At 37.1% G+C, this 21,723-nt stretch overlaps 1 protein-coding gene across 1 annotated transcript in view; it reads left to right on the top strand.

Annotated features, from left to right (window-relative positions):
* Positions 1-21,723, top strand: part of LOC128028980 (histone-lysine N-methyltransferase 2B) — a 43,809-nt gene that overhangs the window by 458 nt on the left and 21,628 nt on the right. Inside the window, exons 2-17 of the mRNA XM_052616402.1 lie at positions 2,773-2,851; positions 5,329-8,607; positions 9,032-9,231; positions 9,698-9,802; positions 10,001-10,157; positions 10,303-10,513; positions 11,113-11,177; positions 11,271-11,525; positions 12,459-12,565; positions 12,670-12,780; positions 13,013-13,126; positions 13,262-13,408; positions 14,387-14,479; positions 15,389-15,506; positions 18,308-18,421; positions 19,176-19,381. Coding sequence (XP_052472362.1) covers positions 2,773-2,851; positions 5,329-8,607; positions 9,032-9,231; positions 9,698-9,802; positions 10,001-10,157; positions 10,303-10,513; positions 11,113-11,177; positions 11,271-11,525; positions 12,459-12,565; positions 12,670-12,780; positions 13,013-13,126; positions 13,262-13,408; positions 14,387-14,479; positions 15,389-15,506; positions 18,308-18,421; positions 19,176-19,381 — 5,361 coding nt within the window. The remainder of the gene's footprint in view (positions 1-2,772; positions 2,852-5,328; positions 8,608-9,031; positions 9,232-9,697; positions 9,803-10,000; positions 10,158-10,302; positions 10,514-11,112; positions 11,178-11,270; positions 11,526-12,458; positions 12,566-12,669; positions 12,781-13,012; positions 13,127-13,261; positions 13,409-14,386; positions 14,480-15,388; positions 15,507-18,307; positions 18,422-19,175; positions 19,382-21,723) is intronic.

Raw genomic sequence — 21,723 nt, 5'->3', positions numbered from 1 at the left:
AGTGTGCGCTTGTTTTATGAGACCGTGTTTCATAGGAAGGAGTAAGAATACAAGTAACGTTAGCGCGAGCGCAGTGTCTGCCGTATAGCGTTACATTTAAAACACGGAGGGGGAGGGGGGCAATTACTGTATCATTGTAGTTTATAGCAAAATGAGGGTCAGAGATCATGCAGTTTGAGTTTTTGTTTAATTCATACAGTTATAAGTTGCTGCATGCGTTATCTGATTCTTTTTGGACATGCATATTATTTTTATTTCTATGCATGCACCAGTTGCAACACCCAGTTTGCTGGACTTGATTTCTGTGTCAGACTTGATAAGAGCATTCAGTACTGGATCACCTGCAGTGAAGAACAATGATATTAGTTTGATTCTTAGAGAGAATAGGCTTGAGACAATCAATATGCATATGTAAACAGTGACTTTATCAATGCAAAGCTGGCACTAACTTTTACTGTGTTACTTAGGTTTTATCTTAATATGTGAGCCTAAATCCAGTGGATTTATTTCTTATGTAATATGCTAATATCTTCTTTTTTTTCCCAGATGATAATGCATATTAGCCTGTCCCTAATCAGTGTTTCTAAATTCCCTTGTGTGTTAGCAACACATGGTGTAAATGCAAAATTTATAGCAAACTGGATGTAGAAATAAAAGCTAACATTTTTTTTTATCATATCTGTTTTCTACATATTTATTTTTTGTAGGTGTAATATTTTAGTCAGTCTATTTAGCTTAATAACCATAATAAACTGCTTTGAGGTTCTATAAATATTCATGATGACATCATCATCTTGTTCAGATGTGAACTTTCTCACGTGCATTTTGATAGCTTTGTCAGTAGGCAACGGTCTTAAACAGTCAGCCCTGTTAACTGTGGTTTTGTGCTGTAAACGATTCATAATTAAAAAACTGGATAATTGAAGCAAGCAATATTTCCTTTTTCTGGTAGCATCATGACCTTGAGCACAAAGCAAATAAAGAACGTCAATGTTGTCAAACCTGTTACATTTGTGAAGTCCTAGCTATATTATATCAACATATAGGCCTATTAAATGTTGGGATTACAATGTGAAATCTTTCAAAATGTTAAAGTGATCATGAACCGAGAAATCAAAATTCCCTCGACATTTTGACGTATAAGAGGTCATTGTACTATAAAAATATGAAACTAAAGACAATGCTGTATCGACTATATTTGATCCGACAATAATGCTGCACCATGCAAGTGGGAGTAACAGTTTTTATGACACACTACTATAGCTTTGTCTGTTAAACAGATCGTTTGATATGTTCTGAGTATTCTTGCATTTACACCTAAATTGCAGCAGCGTTCTACTATGAAGGATGTAGGCTGTCAAACATACACAACTGTCAGCCAATCACAGCAGTGGACGTTTACTTCCGAGTCTACAGTCTGCCACGCCAATTCAAACAGAGCTTCATGATGAAGGGAGTCAAAACAGAACAGAAAATAGCCTATTACTGTATGAATCCTGTGATTATAGAAAATGTAGTAACTGTTTTAGTTTATTGATTAAATTAGACTGACATATTTAAAGTAGGTTAATGTCTGTGCTGGTCAGTGTTATGCACAGCATTGCCTGGAAATAAGAGCAAATTTGAGGTTTCCACACCAGCTAAAGTCATGGGAATGTGTGGTTTTATAGTTCTTTGCTTTTTGATATTCCATTAGCTTCATGAGTGTTCTGTTTTAAAACAATTCATAAAACTCTCTATTCAGAAAGCTCGAACAATGAAAAAAAGTAATGTGATTTCATTGGTTGAAAGGTGTGAGGACCCTGTATTTCTTTTCTATCATGCTGTTGCACTTGTTTCTCTCCTACGCGTCATGTATCATTGTGCTATGTGGAAATGTGCTATGGTTACTTTGTGCGGTGTTCTCTGAGCAGAAACATGCAACTGAAAAAAAAAAAAAAGAAATTAATGGTTAAGGTCAAAGTTTTGTAGACTTTGAAGGTTTGAAGACATGCTCTGATGCTTGCCTCGTGTAAAAATAGATACAGGGCCATCATCTGTGTATTAGCGTCTGTGAAGTTTAGTGTTCAGTTAGTTGAGCTGTTTCAGTTCAGTTCTTTATTTGTCTTTGAGAGTGAACAGCGTTCTGTGGAGTGTGGAACAAGAATAAGGGAGTAATGTCTTCTACAATTCTGTGTTTTACCACGTGTAAGGCCTAATTTACTTCAAAGTCCTTGTCAGCACAGAAATGGCATTACTTTCTTGAAGTTTTCTGTTATAAACAGTTTGAATTTCAAACAAGACGTTCATATAACCTTTGCCCCTTTATGCAGAAAAATGTCAAAACTTTTATGAATATTAGCAGCCCCTTTATAAATGTGCAGTGGTTTCTTGAAACATGTTTTTTTTAAAGGTTTTCATTTTTGAAAAAAAAAAAAATATGCAAAAATATTAATTTGACTGTCTGATTTTTTTTAAACTGGCATTTTCCTTCTTATGTACACAGCGTAGGCCTATTTACAGTTCAAAAGAGTGGAGTCTGTGAAATTGTTTTAACGTTTTTGCGAGAAGTCTCTGTCATGACTCCTTTTTGGTCAATTAAGTGTGTCCCTGCAGAATATAAATATAAAAAAGTATTAAAAAGAAGATCTTATTGACCTCAAACTTTTGAACTGTGGTGTATGTATGTGTAATATGTACTGTTACAGTATATATTATGATGTGAACTGTAATACTTTATCAAACGTGTTAAATTCAAATGTATTAAAGCTTGCTTCTGTTTTTCACTTTCAGGGAGCTGAATTCAAAGGCTTTGAAGTTGAAGATGAAAATAGCAGTGCCCCGGTTCATGCTGGACGAAATGCATGTAAACGTAAGTGTGGCTTCAGATGCAAATTATCCTGAGAATGTCCAAAATTAATTTGTTTCATTGTGTTTGTACAGCTTTTTATCTAAAAATCCCATCCCATACAGTTAAAAAGAAAAAAACAAGTAATTTTTCATCTACTATACAACCAGTGTTAATTTTGACAGGGATTTTTGATTTAGTCTTTATTTTGACGAAAATACTTAATAATCTTAGTCACATTTTAGTCATATGTTTCTTTTATATAGTTTTAGTCAACGAAAAGTCATTGTATTTTTGTCAACGTTTAGTCATTACTTTGTCAAACTGCAGTTACCAACATTTGGTTTGGTAGTTATTTTCTGTGTACTCTATGATACATTTTAATCAAGTATTGAATTTGGAAATACTTGAATAAATAATGACGGTTTTAATTTGTGGGTGGACTATCCCTTCAGTAGTAGTGAGAAGGGAGCAACTTAAAAAATATATAGTTGTTCATGTATATTTAATAATTCATCATCTTTAAAAAAAAAAAAAAAAAAGCAGAATAAGATAATACGACAAATAAAAAAAGAGATACAAATTAAATTCATTTTTTTAGATACATTAGGTTTACTTAAAATATTTATTTAATATTTGTTGGTTAACATTAGGGCTGTGCGATTAATCATAATCGAAATAAAATGGCGATTTGAGTGTGCGCGATTTCTAAATCGCTTTAAAGCACGATTTTCCGTGGCCCCGGCCTCCCGCAGTATGTTAACTGAACCAATCAGGATGCAGCACGCCTAAGTGGAGTGCGAGAACAGAGCAGGCTGGGCATATGCCTAACTCCAGGTTCACACAATGTCTGTGATAGTCTGTGTAGCCTTTTTTTTTTAACTGATCAGAACGTTCACACTGCACGCAGTAAAAAGATGAGAACAGAAAAGGTTATAAATAGAATGGTGCGAAAAGATTTAATATGATCTGAGCATGCGCATTTGGTTATGTTAACAGAGCAAAGAAAATCTGCGTCCGAGTGGATAGATTTGCGCTCGGGCATGATTTTAATGTGCTTTCGCCTTACAATAATGTTCTCTCGTTGTTGCTTCTGAACCGTGTACACATAACTTACTGTATACGCACTGCAGACGGAGTACGTGTGAACTTTGGGTTATAAATATATTGGGCAAAACATATAACACTTAAGGCACCGCTACAGTTAGCTCTATGACCAATGGATGGCAAAAAAATTAAAAATATTTTATTTTTGTATTATTATTTTTTACCATATGTCTAGACATTTTGTTTGACATCTTTACTTAGTGATTATTTTGACTTATGTCTGTTCTAGAGACATGTTACAACTTTTTGATAAAGCTCTCATTGGTTTTCTTTTGGAAATATATTTCAAATTTATACTGAATGCATTTATGACTGTAAAGCATGTCTGTGTGTGTCAAAATCGTAACGCAAAATTGATAAAAAAAAATCGTGATAGGTTTTTTTTGTCCATATTGCACAGCCCTGGTTAACATTAATGACACGGATAGGTAGGCTACTTAAATAGGAATGCTGTCCCTTCAAGACGGCATGCATGTAATACTGACACACTTTCACTTTTTCACCCACCTGTTCACCTTCACTTAATCCATAGCTGTATTTACGTGAGATATTCTACACAATAGACATGTAGACTGCCGTGTGTGTATTTGAGCGCTGAGAACTGATCGTGCACTATATATGAGAACTGAAGAAATGGAGCGTGGGCGAGAGAGTGCACCACCATCAGCAGGATTCCACCTATCCCGCCGATGACTCCCGGGGAAAACTAGATGTCTGGTCACCTCATCCCAAACTTTTCGGGTGCTAAGGCCATTTTTCAGAACGCCAGTTCACGTTTTGGTAGTTTATCCATCCACTGCGTATCGTGCTATAAAGCGATTTAGAAATCGCGCACACTCAAATTATTATCAAATGAATCACATTAATCTTAATCTATATGCATATCTAGTCTATAATGAGACTAGATATGCGAAAGCCCCTTATCTGATTGCAATCAAATGACATGGCACATTTGCACATTTTTGCACATTTTTAAGGACAACACAGTAGCCTGTGGGATGTATTTTGAATGTCCGGGAGTCCTAAAATAACATTATAGTCCGATCTTGTCTTGTTTACGAAGACTTGGCATATATTTTGTCATAGTTTTTATCATCAGATATTAGTTTTAGCTCGTCAACATCTCTTTTTTTGTCACAGAAAAAAAAAATTAGTTACCGAACATTTTTAGTCTTCATTAACTAAATGAACACTGTATACAACAGATGGTCACTTCAAGGACTCCAGAATTAACAATGTTGGCATAGCTTATTTAAATAATACTTATTATTTCAGTCTCTGATTGATTGTCAGTGTAGCCTGGGATTTAAATGTTTGAATTACTTGATCATATTTAACCACAGTGGAATTAATATAATTTAATTGTATTTGAACTTTGAACTGTTTTGTTTCAGGTGATCGTGCTTCAGCAAAGTCATCAAAGAGGATACGTCAAAGGCGGCGGGTTCTTCCAGTGTCTGCTTTAGTGGGAAGCACATGTTCAGAAGATCCTCAAAATGATTCCGGTTCTGTTCAGCAGCTCCATAGTCAAGAGTCTCTGAAGGACACATCAGTAGATGATGGTGGTGGTGGTGTTGATGGAGGATCAGAGAAGCGCACCAGGAGAAAAAGAGGATCGACAAAACAGGAGACCCAGTCAGCTCCGAGAATCACAATCAAGTTGGTGGCTAAAAAGAAAGTGGTTACAGTCCATTCAGTGCAACGTAAATCTGGTAAAAAGCAAAAGGAAATCAAATCCGAAGTTATAGAGAGTCAGTGTGCCCAAATTTCAAGTGCTCATGTGAAATTAAAGACAAATGTAGCAGCCAGTGAATGCAGTGCTGGTGAGGCTAAGGAGGAAGTTTGCACTAGAAGGCGAGGAAGATCTGCTGACAAAAAATCTGAATCCACTCCACAAACAAATCCTGAAAAAGAGGCCAGTGATCAAAAACTGAAGCTGAGGAAATCAACTCGAAGGTCTCAAAATCCACTGCCCAGTGAAAGCATAGAGCCAAAACCTGATGAAAAGTCAGCACAAGAAGCATCAGAGGTAAATAAGCCTGTGTTAAGGAAGCAGCGCAGAAGGTCCTCAAATGTTCTACTGGATTCTGGTGACCAGAGTATAGCAGAGTCGCTGTTGGAGGTCTCCACAATTGATGAATCCAGGCCACCTTCAAAGAAGAAAAAAAAGAGAAAGAAGAAGAAAAATCGCAAAGAATCTGAAAGGAAACGGGAGCCTCATTCACCAGCAGCAAAAGATCTTGGCTCTACAGTTGATGATCCTCAAAAGCTTACTTTCGACAATGATTTTGTCGGAATTCCAGGTCTGAGACTAACCAGGATACGAAACCCAAAAGCCCGGTCTCGTAAGAAACGCTGTAAGTTTGTGTGGACTCTCACTCTGGTGAAAAGCAAAAGCAAAGATTCCCAAATACTAGAGAATCTAAGTAATACTCAAGAAAGCAAAAGCAAAGATTCCCAAGTCCAAGATGATCTCGGCAAAACACAAGAAATCAAAATTCAAGAGAGTCCGAGCAAAGTAGATGAAAGCCCCAGCCCAGAGGCAGAACTTCCAGCTAAATGTGATGAGGAAGTAGATATTTCTACAGAAGTAGAATCCACATCCACTCCTTCCAACATTTTGGAAACTGGCTCTTCGCAGGAGTCACAAAACGTAGATAACACTGTTGGTGATGTATTTCCCGAAAGCACAGAGAGCCCCATGGCATTTCAGAAGGTTGAGGAGATCCCAGAAAAGGAAAGTGAGGAGGTTCTTGAAAGGTCAGAAATTGGAACTGAAGCACATGCAGAAGAGGTCACTCAGACGGACCCTGAAGATCTGACCAGTAATGTTACGGTTCCACCACTTCAAATCAAAGTTGTCTCCTCACCAGGTAAAAAAAACAGTTTTAAGCAGTCCTTTTTAATTCATCAAGTCACAACCTCACCTGAAAGAAAAGAACCCGCAAAAATTGAAGACCCTCAATGTTCAGAGAAGAGTGTGAATGTGTTGGAAATTACTGCTGCCACTCCCGCCCCCAAAGTAAGGAAAAGGCTACGTCAAAACACTGCTCGGAAGAAGCGTGCAAGACATAAACACTGGACAATATACAGGCGAAAATGTAAATTGAATGCATCTCAAGAAAACCCAGCCTCTGAAACTGCAACTGAAACCGAATCTCAGGTGGAGGATTCACCCGTATCACCAACAGCAGTGCCAGCAGCTGTAGAAACCAAACCAAATAAGCATTTAAGTGAAGTTATGCATAAAAAAGGTAAATGGTCAGTTCCACCAACTACAGAACCATTGCCTGAAGCTGCAGAACCTCAGGACATCGAACAAACTGTTGAGTCCCCTCCAACTAGCCCATTTCTTGGGTCAGAACCACAGCCGGAAATAAAACTTGAGGCACCATCAATTGAAACTGAAGAGGTTCTAGTATTAGAGCCTTCTGTAAAAGATCATCCACAGGTATCTCGTCCTTTACGCAGACAAATGAAACGGGTCAGACGAAGACGAAAATCTTTACTTGGCAGGCGGATTAAAAACCCCAAATTGCAAAAGAAGGAGTTGTTTGAGGTTAGTGAAGACTGCCCACCATTGACGGGCTCTGAAGTAGATGAGCCTAAACTCTTTGGTATATTCTCAACAAAGTACAAGAGAAAACGAATATCGAGTCTTCAGTCATTAGAAGGTAGAAAGAAAAAGGCCAAGCTCTTATCAAAGCAACTGGATAACACCAACGGAGATCAGCTTTCTGATCAGACCGAAAAGGATTCTGTGATTGTGAAAACGGACCAAGATCAGGACATCCAACAAAGCAAAACGAAGTTCATGAAGACCATTAGACATTTCATAATGCCAGTTGTGAGTGCCCGATCCTCTCGGGTTATCAAAACGCCAAAGAGGTTCATGGATGATCTTGGTATGTCAGGCCTTCCTCGCAAGAACTCCCAAAAGAAGCTTGGCCTACAACCAAAGTCAAAGAAGTGTGATTCTAGTGAAAAAGGTGAACCTGAATCCCTTGAGTCTAAGGATGAAGATAACAGTCTGAGTGAAGCTGATCTGGATTTGTTTTCCACTTGGGAATCAAAACCTAAATCACCCGATGACACTGAGATCTTCAGTGAGGAGAAGCAGCCTGGGAAAAGACGATCGCTACTCCGAGATCCTGGTTTCAAATGGGGAGTACCGAAGCCTGCCAGTGACGACGTGTATGCCTTCAATGAAGATCTTGACAAAGAGTTGGAGACCTTGCTATCTGCCAAAGATTTCACTGTGGACCCATTTCTTGATCCCATCCAAAAGAAGAAAAAGTCCACCAAATTCAAAGTCCAATCGTCAAAATTTAGGTTATACAAAAAGCTTAAACTCAAACAGAGTCTGGCAAGGCGTAAAAAGGCCCCAAAGGACAAAATGGTTCAAGTTGTTTCATCCCCTGCTAAGACACAGAAGAAGGAGTTGGAAGAAGGGGCCAGTCTAATAAAGTCTCTCAGAGACATGAAGAAAGAAAAAGCAAAACTCAAGATTGAGGATCTCAACAGCCCTGGGGTTGTTCGCAAAGTCTCCATCTGTGTCCGAGCTCTGAGTGCCAAGTTGCTGGCACAACACCAGTCAAAAGACATCCAAGAGGATGAGCTGCCAGATGAGTTCTCCATTCATACAGACATCTCACTTCCAAATAAATGCAAAGGTAGGTTAAGATTAGATTTTTCTAAACCTTTAATAACAAATTAACGCTAACTGCCTTAAAGTAAACATGAAATCAAAATGGACTTTCATAATGCATGTTCTTAAAAAAACTTCAATAGTCTTCCAAATTGTCTTTCTTAAATGGTCCTGTGTGTTAACACTAATTAAATTAGTGATATCAAACGATTAATCGCATCCAAAATAAGAGTCTACTGTGTATATTTATTACCTATACCTATATTTATTTGGATGTGATTAATCGAGATGGACAGCAGTTAATCTAACACTTATTAACAGTAATGTTTTCTTCAACTGTATTTTATTGCAAATGCCAATTCATTTTGACTTTAGGGTTTGCTAAGTGCTACTTCACTTGTTGTCAGTCTCTTGGTCTCAACACCCAACGATATATTTTTCTTTCTCAGACTTTGATAAGATGCATCATGCAGAATCAGAAGGGCCGGTTTCTGAAGACATTCTGAAACATGCCGTTGACATTGAGGAGAAAACTGCCACTCAGCGCCCTCGCCTTACAGGAGCCAACAAGCGCATGTTCAACCTCCTCAAGAAAGCCAAGGTTCAGCTCATCAAAATAGACCAGCAGAAACAGTTGAAATCATCTGGGGTAAGTCCAGTAAACTGAATGTGTACCTTTCCTTACGAAAGAACAGTTTTTACAGTTACAATTGGTCCATCGGTTAAAGTGAAATGAAGAAATGTATACTATTGTTGAACAAGAATGCATTAAATTGATCAAAAGTGACAGAAGACATTTAGGAAGTTACAAAAAAAAAAATATATATATATATATCAATTAAATGCTGTTCATCAAATAATCGTGAATGAAATGTATCTGACACAAAAATATTAAGCAGCACATCTGATTTCAACATTGATTCTAAGAAACCAAATCAGCATATTAGAATGATTTTTGAAGAATCATCTGACACGGAAAGCTAAAGTAATGATGCTGAACATTTAGCAGGAATTACAGGAATTAATGCCATTTTTAATTAGATTAATATAGAAAATAATTAAGTCAGAATAATGATATATAATATTATTTTCATCTATTCTCACATTTTCGGTAGCTCTTGCCAGAGGGAAGAATCACTGCAACAAAGAGACAGAGACGAAAACCAAAAGAGCGGCTTGAAAATGCCTGTCCCAACAAGACTGAAGCTTCTCCAGAGCAGGTACTGAGTCCCTTTATATATATATATAAAACAAGAAGATAGAATTGGACTGTGATAATTCTACTGAATAAACCTTTTTTTTCAGCAATGCTATACATGTTGATTTGATTTGGTCTTTAGGTGACTAGGTGCAGTATAATAACAGCAGAGAATTTGTTCAATACTGTTGTTTTTATACTTTATAAATCGCTCCATAAGGAACCTGCCAGAGGAGGGCCTCGCATTAAGCATGTATGCAGAGCTGCGGCTGTGGTTTTGGGTCAGCCTCGTGCTATGGTCCCCGACGACATCCCCCGACTCAGTGCACTTCCCCTGCACGAGAGATCCGATATATCCCCTTCACCTGCAGGAAAAGGTACCAGCACTTTCACTGCTAAGATGAGCAATTAACCCAAGAAAGGATCTGATAATAGACCTAGAGCTAATGAGATAATAGTGTCTAATACTTTTTGTTATTATGTATCAAGCCTGTGTTTGGCCATTTTCTGTCACTTTTACAGGAGTTGAGTCTCACTCTGACCCAGAAAGCCCTGTTTTACAAGAACACAGGACACCCAAGTTTCGCCGTGGGAGGGCTCACTTATATGGGAACCGTTCCCGACGGTGTGGGGAGTGTAAAGGTTGTCTGCATGAGGAGGACTGTGGAAGGTGCATAAACTGCTTGGACAAGCCCAAGTTTGGCGGCCCCAACACAAAACGGCAGTGCTGTGTGTAAGTATGCTCATTTTTGTGTTCTGGTATTTTACTGCTATGACTTCTTGAGACTCATAGTTTAGTCGTGCAGTTACTGGCCGAAGCCTCCTTTTACATATCACATTTGTCAATAAATTTGTTATTATACTAATATTTATACACTATTACAGTTCATAAAGAAAAATGTGTTACCTTGCTTAACAGCCAGTGTTATTTATAAACTATTATGGTATTTTTTTAATATTTTGAAATGAGCTGTTTATTTTTATAAATTTGTTTTAATAAAATTTCATTTTAGTTCAAGTTTTCGTAATTTTTGTCATTTTTATGACTTTTTTTTTTTTTTTACATAACTTAATTGTATTTCACTTATAGTCATTTTAGTTCTTAAACATTTATTTTTCAAAATTATTCAGTTCTCAAGGCAACATTCCTGTTATTTGTCAATAAAATGAATGTTTATTTATTTTTTTATATCTGTTCCTGAAAAATTGAATTCAGTATTGTGAAGTGATTTTCTTGCTTGTGTCATATTCAAGGCCCTTGTATTTTTCAAACTTAGATCGGTGCAGTCCTGTCCACATTAAATAGGCTTTTGTTTCTTTCTTTTTTTAAAGATACAAGAGATGTGATCAGGTTGAGAAAAGGAAGGCCTTGAGGCTAAGTGGCAAAATCCATAAAGGTAAGAACATGTTTTAGAGCGAATGCAAGCATTCAAAATGAACTGCACTATTTATCCTCTGTGTGTCAGCTTAAAACATGTCTTTATTTTCAGGGCATGTGAAGAAGCGGCGCTCATCAATAAGTGTGGGTTACTCAAGTAATGAGGAATGTGAGGTTGGGGATGGAATCGCTCCAATGTTTCCAGCCTCTCTGGGAGACAGTCCGTCTGTGCGGAAACAGCCACGCCGACACGTAAAACCACGTTCCTACTGCGACCTGCTGGATTACGATTCTGACTTTGACTGGATAGGAGGATCAAATTCCACCTCCCCAGCACGCAGAAGAACTCCTGGCCTTCGCAACTCAGGTTAGACCATAGCATGGAAGCTTATTTTCACCTTAGGGATAAACATTTTTTAATTCTGACTTTTCTCGCAATTTTAGATTTTCTTGCGAGTTTATATCTCACAATTAAATGGTTTTTTTTTCACACAATTCTGAGGGAAAAAAAGTCTGAATCAGGAGATATAAATGTGCAAGTTATCTTGAAATTGTTAAAAAGTCCAAATTGAGAGAGAAAAATTATTTTTCTATTACCTTCGCAGAAGGAATTAATACACTTTTTTCATCACACAATTTGAATATTTTTTTGAAGGATTACTAGTTTACATATATACTCATAATTCTGAAATTTTTTTTTTGAAAATCACGCATCTGATGGAATTAACCGCTGACTAGATAACCAGCTTTACTGACGAGATGCGCATTAACGATCGGCCGATCTTGATCGGAGCACCCCTAATATATATATTAAACGTTATATATGTTAAACGCCGGGCCTCTTATAGTGGCCGGGGGCGTGGCCAACACAGAAAAATAAAGGCCGGTCCTAAATAAAAACGGCGGTGGAAATTTGTGCAGCAGAGCCAGATAACGAGCGTACACGCCCACTGCCGTATCGTTCTCGAGTCAAGAACCGGTTGCATCAGTTTTCTGATCACCATTACACTGAACCGAGAACCGTTTCTGTCAGACGCACCGATTCAAGAACCAAGGAGCTGATGATACAGCGCATGTGTGATTCACTTCTCAGAATTGCAAGATAAAAAAAAATCTGAATTATGAGATTTTCTGTTTTGTGCTGGAGACAAGCTCCCATACCGGAAACTCTGAACTGGCTTTATTCAAAACTGGTTCCATATATATATATATATATATATATATATATGGAACCGGAATCCAATTAACATGCATCATTGCTTTCAAAGTCACATTTCTGTTTGTATTGAATGCACCACAGATTTTGTGTCATTGGACGACTTCATCGGCGATGTTTTTGACGAGGGAGTGCGGCATCGCAGAACAAGCTTCCACAAGGTTCCACACATTAAGCGGAAAATTGAGAAGGTATTCAAATTGTTGATATCTGCTGACTCTCTCAAAACTGTCTTAACTTAGCCAAAATGCTATCAACGCAGCGAAAACAGCTCCCATTTTTCCTCTGTTTGCAGAGCCCTCAGGAACAGACACCGCCCAGCGTCCTTGCAGCCCTCGCCAATGGTTTTGCAGAGAGAGAACAGGAGCCCATAGAGCCCACACACAAGATCCGTGTTGATTTTAAGGTAAATGACTACATTCCTTTACAAAATTGAACATGGAAGTCAAGTGGTTCTCTGAAGATGTTTTCATGCTGTGGGATAGATTGATATTTCATTTGTAATCTACACAGATGTGCAGCCACTGCGGTGGTTTGCCACTAGATGGCAGCACCTGATTCTGTTATGGGAAGATCAGGGTTACCCAGCAGAATAGTCTTAATGCATTCAAATTATTCCTCTCTGTCTCTCTCCACAGGAGGACTGTAGTGTGCAGAGCGTGTGGGCGACAGGAGGTCTGAGCATCCTTACTTCAGTACCCCTCATGCCCCAGTATGTCTGCCTGCTGTGTGCCAGTAAAGGCCAACATGAGGTTTGTCCTTCATGCTCTTCATTACAGCAAAATGTTTAAATAGAAATAGGAATTGGTTATAGTAATGGGGAAGTTTCACTGATATTTTGGGAACCTTTAAATATTTTTGTCATCATGCCAACCAATGTTTTGCAGATGCTGTATTGTCAGGTCTGCTGTGAGCCTTTTCATCGCTTCTGCTTGGACCCTTCAGAGCGCCCACTAGAGGAGAACAAGGAGAACTGGTGCTGTCGGCGCTGCAAGTTCTGCCGAGTTTGTGGTTGCAAGAATAAAGAATCCAAGGTAGATTTCGACTCTTCAAAACATGGAATGTGAACACTAATAGGGGAATAATAGGGGAAGTCGTGGCCTAATGGTTAGAGGGTTGGACTCCCAATCGAAGGGTTGTGAGTTCTAGTCTCGGGCCGGTGGAGGTAGTGCATGAACAGCTCGCTCTCCACCTTCAATACCACGACTTAGGTGCCCTTGAGCAAGGCATCGAACCCCCAACTGCTCCCAGGGCGCCGCAGCATAAATGGCTGCCCACTGCTCCGGGTGTGTGCTCACAGTGTGTGTGTGTGTGTGTGTTCACTGCTCTGTGTGTGCATTTCGGATGGGTTAAATGCAGAGCACAAATTCTGAGTATGGGTCACCATACTTAGCTGAATGTCACTTCACTTCTTCTTCTTCTTCACTTCTAATCTGAATAGATTTACCTAAGAATAAGAAGTTCAGATTGCCTTAACCGAAGTTCTTCAGAAGTGTAGGGTAGAATTATGACATTTTGTGAAAATCTGGTCATAGAAGCTATATTCAAAAATAGAGTACAAACAGTAATATTTTTTCAACCTCTATTACAGTTTTAAATAATTTTCTTTTAGGAAATGCTTTACAGTCTAATTTATTACTGTAATGCCAAAGCTGAATTCTTATAAGCAGTTGAAAACAGTTGTTCTGCTTTCTGTTTTTGTGCAAACGATGGGTACTTTTTGGTTTGTCAAATGTAAAGTTCAAAAGAACAGAAGTTATTTGAAATCGAAATCATTTGTGAAATAATAGAGGTAACTTTTGGTCAGTTTAATGCTGAATAGATGTATTTATTTATTTTGGGAAAAAATCTTAATAACTTAAAAAAATTACAAATAGCATATTTCCCTTAAACCTACAGAGACGACAAAAAAATATGTACACTACCTTTTAAGAGTTTAAAGGAAATAGATGTTCTAATACAACTGTGGCACCGTTTGTTTTTGTTTTTTTGTGTGCTTGATCTCTGTGCAGCCTCTGCTGGAATGTGAAAGGTGTCAGAATTATTATCATCCTGCCTGTCTGGGTCCCAACTACCCCAAACCCAGCAAACGTAAGAAGCCTTGGGTAAGTTAACCACAGTGGTACTTTCCTCAGCATGCAAGTTCAACAAAAATATTTTCAGCATGCTTTGCTGTCTCAGCTCCCACGATATTACATTAGACTAAATAAAAGTTCAACTTAACAGGAAGATCTGCTAGGATCAGGCAAAATGTCAAAAACAGGACCGTAAATTATTGTTTACATTGTAACTTCAGTTAAAGTTAACTTCAGTTAACTTTAGTTGGGATAGTTCACCCAAAAATGAATATTTTATGTTTATCTGCTTGCCCCCGGGGGATCCAAAGTGTTGGTGACGTTGTCTCTTCAGTAGAAAGCAAACTGAGATATTTAACACACACTGTTGCAGTCTGTCACTCTTATAATGTAAGTGGATGGGAATCACGGCTAAAACATAAAAAAAAAAAAAACATAAACAAAACCGAATTAAACCCTGCAGCTCATGACGATACATTGATGTGTTAAGACACAAAATGATTGGTCTGTGCCAAAAAACTGAACAGTATCTATATCCTTTACCTCTGATTCACACAATGTCCGAACTGTCCTGAGCGAGTTCTCAGCAGCAGGAGCGTGACACGTCGTCGTCTTCTTCTTCTTTTTGCTTTATGGCAGATCGCAGACTTATAAGTGCGTTACCGCCACCTATCTCTCAAATGGACTATTAACACTCTGTTTACAATCTTAATTAGGAGTGTCAATGGTTTTGTTTGTGTTGTGGTTTTATTGTATATTTTAGTCGCGATTCCCATTCACCTCCATTATAAGACTGATAGACTGCAAAGGTTTGTGTTAAATACTTGGTTTTCAAAGGCTCCTACATCTTGGATGCCCTGGGGTAAGCGGATAAACATCAAATTTTCATTTTTGGGGGAACTAAAAATTTGTTTTTTTTCTTTTTCTTTTTTTTTTTAGGTTTGTATGACATGCATCCGGTGCAAGAGTTGTGGCGTGACCCCAGGAAAGAGCTGGGACACAGAGTGGAATCATGACAAGGGTCTGTGTCCTGACTGCACTAGGTTGTTTGATCAAGGTGAGACTTGTAGGGTCTTACAAGCTGACAGTTAGATTTTTATATAGGCCTATAATAAATTATGCGGGTGTTTCAGCATTCTTCACGGATGTTAGATAAAAAGGATGTTACATAAAAGAGTATTTTCATCACCCATCCAGTCAGATGAGCTCAAGCTTAGGACCTCAGTGGAAACCCAAATAATAACGTGATGTGCTCTTTAGAAACACCAGGGACTTTTTGTTTTATTTTTTGAGTTCTCATAATACCGTGCCCTTAGTTGTCAGTTGCCTACGCTCTACATCGGTTTATTCAGCTGACTCTCACAGGGGTAAAGATTCCTGTTGTTAAGGAATGGTTAATGTGTGTAGTGCTATTACAAAATGATATAATTTGACTGGGTTTTATATTGAGAATGTATATGTTTATGCTCTCTCTCTCTCGTGCTCTCTACCTCTCTCTATCTCTGTATATATGCAAAAACACTACCGTTCAAAAGTTTGTTACTTAGGCTATTGAAAGCTGCATTTATTTGATCAAAATACAGGAAATTATTATGAAGTAAAATCACGTTTTTCTATTTTAATATACAAAATCTGATTTATTCCTGTGATCATCATTACTCCAGTCTTCAGTGTCACATGATCCTTCAGAAATCATTCTAATATGATGATTTATTATTGGTTCTGGGAACTGTTCTGTTGCTTAATATTTTTGTAGAACCTTTTTTCAGGATTCTTTGATGAAAGAAGAGCATTTGTTTAAAATGGAAATCTTTTCTAACAATTTACACCACCATTCATATGTTTGGTGTTAGTAAATTTTTTTTTTTTTTGAAAAATTAAAGCTTTTATTCAGCAAGGATGTTACATTTTTAATATGTGATAGCAAAGATTTAAATTGTTAGAAAAGATTTATATTTCTTTGAAGAAATGCTGTTCTTTTTAACTTTTTAACCATCAAAGAATCCTGAAAAACAGTATCGCAGTTTCCCCAAAAATATAATATAATATAAATAGTTGCCCACATTTATAATTTTAATAATCAGCATTTTAGAGGGATTTCTGAAGGGCCATGTATATACTGTAATAACAGAAATAAGTTATATTTTAAATGATATTAAAATACAAACCATTATTTTATATTGTAATGACATTTTGCAAGATTCCTGTTTTCTGTATTTTTGATCAAATAAATGCAGGCTTAATAAGCCTTAGAGACTTCTTTAAAAAACATTACAATCGCATGTGATTAATCATGCAGTCCTAATTTATATATATATATATATATATATATATATATATATATGTGTGTGTGTATATGTATGTATGTATGTATGTATATATATGTATTAGGGATGTAATGATGCATTCCGAGCCGGTTGAAAATCGATAATAATATGTGACGATTCGTGTCGGTTGAGATGTTAAACGAATCACGATACATGTTTAGGCTGGGCTGGCCCCCCCTGCCAGCCAAGCGGGTTTGAGTGTGCCCCGCGTGAGCCGTTTGTTGGGCAGAGTGAGGCGTATTGCTGCCTTTTTTCACCGAAGCGCCACAGCCACAGCTGCGCTCGCAGCCAAACAGATACTGTTACCACATAAGTTAATCATCGATGTGGCTACGCGCTGGAACAGCAGTCTGGATATGATCGAACGCTATCTCGAACAGAAAGCGGCTGTGACAGCAACTCTACTGAGCAACGACGTTCGACGAAATGTCCGTGACCTCGATACTTTGGATGGCTCAGACATCCGTGATGCGGAGGACATAGTGAAGCTTCTAAAGCCACTCAAAACGGCCACCACTGTGCTGTGTGACGAAAAATTGGAGGGACTTTCGATGAACCAGTTGCACAGCACATCAGTCAGATTGATGCAGAAAAGAATAAGTACAGAGCTAAAACATCCATTTCCCTCAATAGCTGTCCACTCAAGTGGTGGAAAGAGAATGCTAGGCTATACCCACTGCTATCCAGTATAGCAAAAGCATATCTCTCCACACCAGCCACCTCTGTCCCTAGTGAAAGGGTTTTTTCATCAGCAGGGGACATTGTGAATGTGCAGAGATCTCAGCTTTGCCCAGAAAATGTGGATATGCTGATATTTGTTCAAAAACAAAAACATCAACAATAAAAAAAAACATCAAAAAAAAAATATATATATATATATATTCTAAGCTAGGAAAGAGCACTGGCAAAGCCTTAGTTTGTTTGTATGAAAAGACTTATTTTATTTGTATTATTTATTTATTTTAACATTTCAATTTAGTTTTGTTATTTGACAAAGATATTTCAGTTTCAGAAAGAAATGTACAGCATTTTGTCTGCATGAGTGAGAATGAAATAAAAGGAAACTTTTTCATTTATCTTTCTTAAATCTCATTTTGTACAAACAATCGTGAGAAAATCGTATCGTGAAACTAGTATCGTGAATCGTATCGCATCGCGAGTTCAGTGAATCGTTACATGCTAAATATGTATACATGTGTGTGTGTGTGTGTATGTATATGTATATATATGTGTATATATATATATATGTGTGTGTGTGTGTGTGTGTGTGTGTGCAATTTATAATTAATTTTATTAAAGATAATGCAAATACAATTTTCCAACATGTAGTTAATTGATTTAGCTTGAAATAGTAAATTAACTGCTTTAAAGATAATCTTAGTTGGCGCAATGACATAAAACAAGATTTTTTTAAAATAAATAATTATTTGTCCGCCACACTGACCTTTTAATTATGTATCCTTTCTGTGAAAAAATAAAATGTGTGGTAAACCCATCTGCACAGTCAGATAACATTTTCTTATGCGTGTAGGAAACTACTGCACCATGTGCTTCAAGTGTTATGAAGATAATGACTATGAAAGCCAGATGATGCAGTGCTCCACGTGTAACCACTGGGTCCATGCTAAATGTGAAGGCCTGACAGGTGAGTGAGTGACAGAATCTGATGCATTTGATTTATTTTATTTTTATTTTTAAATACTTCATTTTATCATATTTTTATCTTATTTTATCCATCAAATATAATACGACTTTTCGGCTTTTATTGCAATGACACTTTTAGGCAATTATATATTTTATATTGATTTATTGTGCATTATAAATGTTTTTTCCCTTTTTTTTTTGTATGTGGCTGAAATAAAAAAGCATTCTTTTGAATCCACGGAGAAAGCATTGTGCCGTTTTAGTATTTATTAAACTACTCCGTTCACAGGGTTATCACTTTGCAAGCATCACATTGCATTTCCCAATACTTATAAGACAAACACAGTGGAACTTTCCCACCGATTGCACATTTTTTTTTGTGCAAATCATAATTTGAAGTTTCTTAAATATATTGTTCATATATGACTCTTTAATATTAAGCAGAAGTAACTGAGTAATAATGTGAGTTTTCTAACCGTTATATGCTTATTAAGCAGTGGGAAGTGTTGGGCAAGCTACTTGGAAAATGTAGTAAGCTAAAATAACAGTTACTCATCATTTAATGAAACTTCACTACACTAAAGCTACAGCCCTGGGAAATTTAGCAAGCTAAACTACAATAACATGACAAAAGTAGTTTACGACATCTAAGCTATTTGTTTACAAAATTAATTTATACAAGTCAGTGCTCTCTCTGTGATCAACAAAACTGTATGTCAGGAAGTCAACGGCTTGTGTCTGACTCCTTCTCACAGATGACTTGTATGAAATCTTGTCGAGTCTGCCTGAGAGTGTGGTGTACTCCTGTCAGCCGTGTTTACAAGAGCAGCCTGATGGAGAGGACGTTAATGGAGCAGTCTGGAGGGAACTGCTCGACCAGGAGCTGAAGACTGGCTTGGAGAGGGTGCTTTCTTGCCTGCTGAGCTCCAGCCCCACTAAGCACCTGGTCACCTGCAAAAAGGTGGGCTTCCAGTCTCTCCTAAACCAAGTATGCCGTTCTTTTAAAATGTTGCAGCAGCCCATTGTTTCAAAAAGCAGTTTGCTTTGTTTCGCATAAACATTTTCTAGATTGTTGACATCTTAAATACAGTGTTTACTTGATTCCGATAAACCATTTTTCTCATTTGTAAACTCTGCGGTTTTCTTGTTCCGTGATGGGGTTTGGCATCTCACATTATTGTTGATCAAAATCTCCAGAAGACACACATCTTGCTGACATCCTGTTGATTTGAACCAATCAGATGACGACTTTGAAACTCCCTATGTTCCATATTTTTGGGCCTAGATAGTAGGGTTGTAGTAAAGTAAAGATAATAATAATGATAATCTTAGAGAGCACATTCACTACGATAAGTTCCAGATTAATCAATACTCTGGAACTGAGAATAAATAGAAAAAAAAGTCACTTTAGTTTGGGGACCAATTCTCGCTATTAACGTAACTATTAAATAAGGATTAAACTGCTTATTGGCTGCTTATTTATAGTCAGTGAGGTAGTTGTTAAGTTTAGAAATGGTGTAAGTTTTAGGGACCTAAATATGGTTCTGCAGAATAAGTCATTTATATATGCTTTATAAATTTGAATAAACGTTCAACATGCTAGTAATATGCCTGCTATTATGCAATTTGTTAAGTTTTACCAAAAAAAAAAAAAAATTGTATAGGATTATGGTATTATGACATTTCTTTAGCCATATTCGGACAGTAACTGTTTCTCATGTGGCCGTCTGTCAAATAAAATTACATGGCACCCGTGTTAAAACCCATTGATTATTGACGGTGGAGCAGAGTTCTGTGATGCTCATGGGGTTAGTCACATGATTGTCTGTTGAAAATAACATGTCATATGTTTGGAATAATAAGAATAGTCATGTTTAACAATATCTTATTTATTATTTTAATTATTTAAATCTACCGTTTAAAAATAGGAAAATAGACACACACTTGTCTCTCAAAATGATGGATGTCATTAAAAAATGTGGAGATTAGCAGAAACAAGCTAATGCAACCTCTTATTTGTTTGGTTTATGTTATATGTATATAATTGTATATAATATATATTTTAATATGGTTTTGTATAGTACTTGGCGGTATACCGGTTCTTACCGAAAACTGGTGTATATTTTCGTTACGATGTTCATTTTTAATATACCGCCATACCGATGTATTTAATTACTCAACGTTCTGAACAAACGTTATGCTGCGCCGCGGCGGCGCGACACTGTTTCAGACGGACCCTTTACAATGTTGCACTTCTAAGCAGCGACTACGAGGCGTGATGAGGGTAAACACAGCAGTGCTCTGGTGTTATGTTATAATGCCTGTTTCACACACACCTATGTTAACGGATTCCAGCGTTCATACTGCACAAGGTTGCGGTCCATCAGTGCGTTCATGGAGCAGTGCGTCTGCAGCAGTGCAGCGATTGTTAATGTTCTCGCAGGAAAAATGAACATGGATTGACACAGAAATGCAGTCATTTCACAATAAATGTATACTAATTAAAGCCGTTTCACACACAACACATGTTGCTGGCTAGGTTTAAAACAAGAAAAAGAGCACTTTTAGATAAACAAGGAAAACAATATATATATTCACTTTTATGGAAGCAGAAAAAAACAAAGTTCATTAAGACCTGTGGGATTGCTTGTGATAAAGATTTAAATGCAAAAGGCACGAGACTGTTTCTGTTCATGGTCATTTTAAATATTTTAATAGATGTGCTTTGGGGCTGCAATTAAATTACCATTTTTGAATTTTTATTGAATTTTTTATTATTATTACTAATAAAACTAATTGTGCTGTTTGTTTTTTTTTTTTTTTTTTTTTTATACTAGTGGTGGGAAAAAATAACGACATTCTGGATTCGGTTTGCAATTAAATAATTTACAGTCTCCTATAAATGTTGTAAAAACTTGCATCCCATGTGAAACAATTACCATCCAAATTAGGCTTTTGGCTTTAAAACCTCTTTTAAACCTAGTATAAACCTTTTAAAATTGCAGCAGTCTGTTTCCGTTGATTGTTTAAAATGCAGTTAGAATGATGTACTGTTATTTCACACATGTCCATTAAAATTCCAACTAAATGTTTTTATTCTGTGAATAAAGCCATTGGAATTAATAGTCTGAGAAGTTAAAGAAAAGTCACGATTCATATAGTCCTAGTCATTTCTTTCAAACCAGCATCAGTCATTGTGATCAACTGTGAAAAGTCTTGGAAAATCATTAGTCAGAATGTGCAGAATTTCTGCGGTTTGTGCTTTTAATCGTTCCAGTCCAGTCTTACAAAGCCAAATCAAGA

Source organism: Carassius gibelio, chromosome A15, assembly GCF_023724105.1.
Source record: "Carassius gibelio isolate Cgi1373 ecotype wild population from Czech Republic chromosome A15, carGib1.2-hapl.c, whole genome shotgun sequence".
Taxonomy (NCBI): Eukaryota; Metazoa; Chordata; class Actinopteri; order Cypriniformes; family Cyprinidae; genus Carassius; species Carassius gibelio.
The sequence above is the reverse complement of the archived record's forward strand: the minus strand, read 5'-3'. Positions and strand labels throughout refer to the sequence as shown.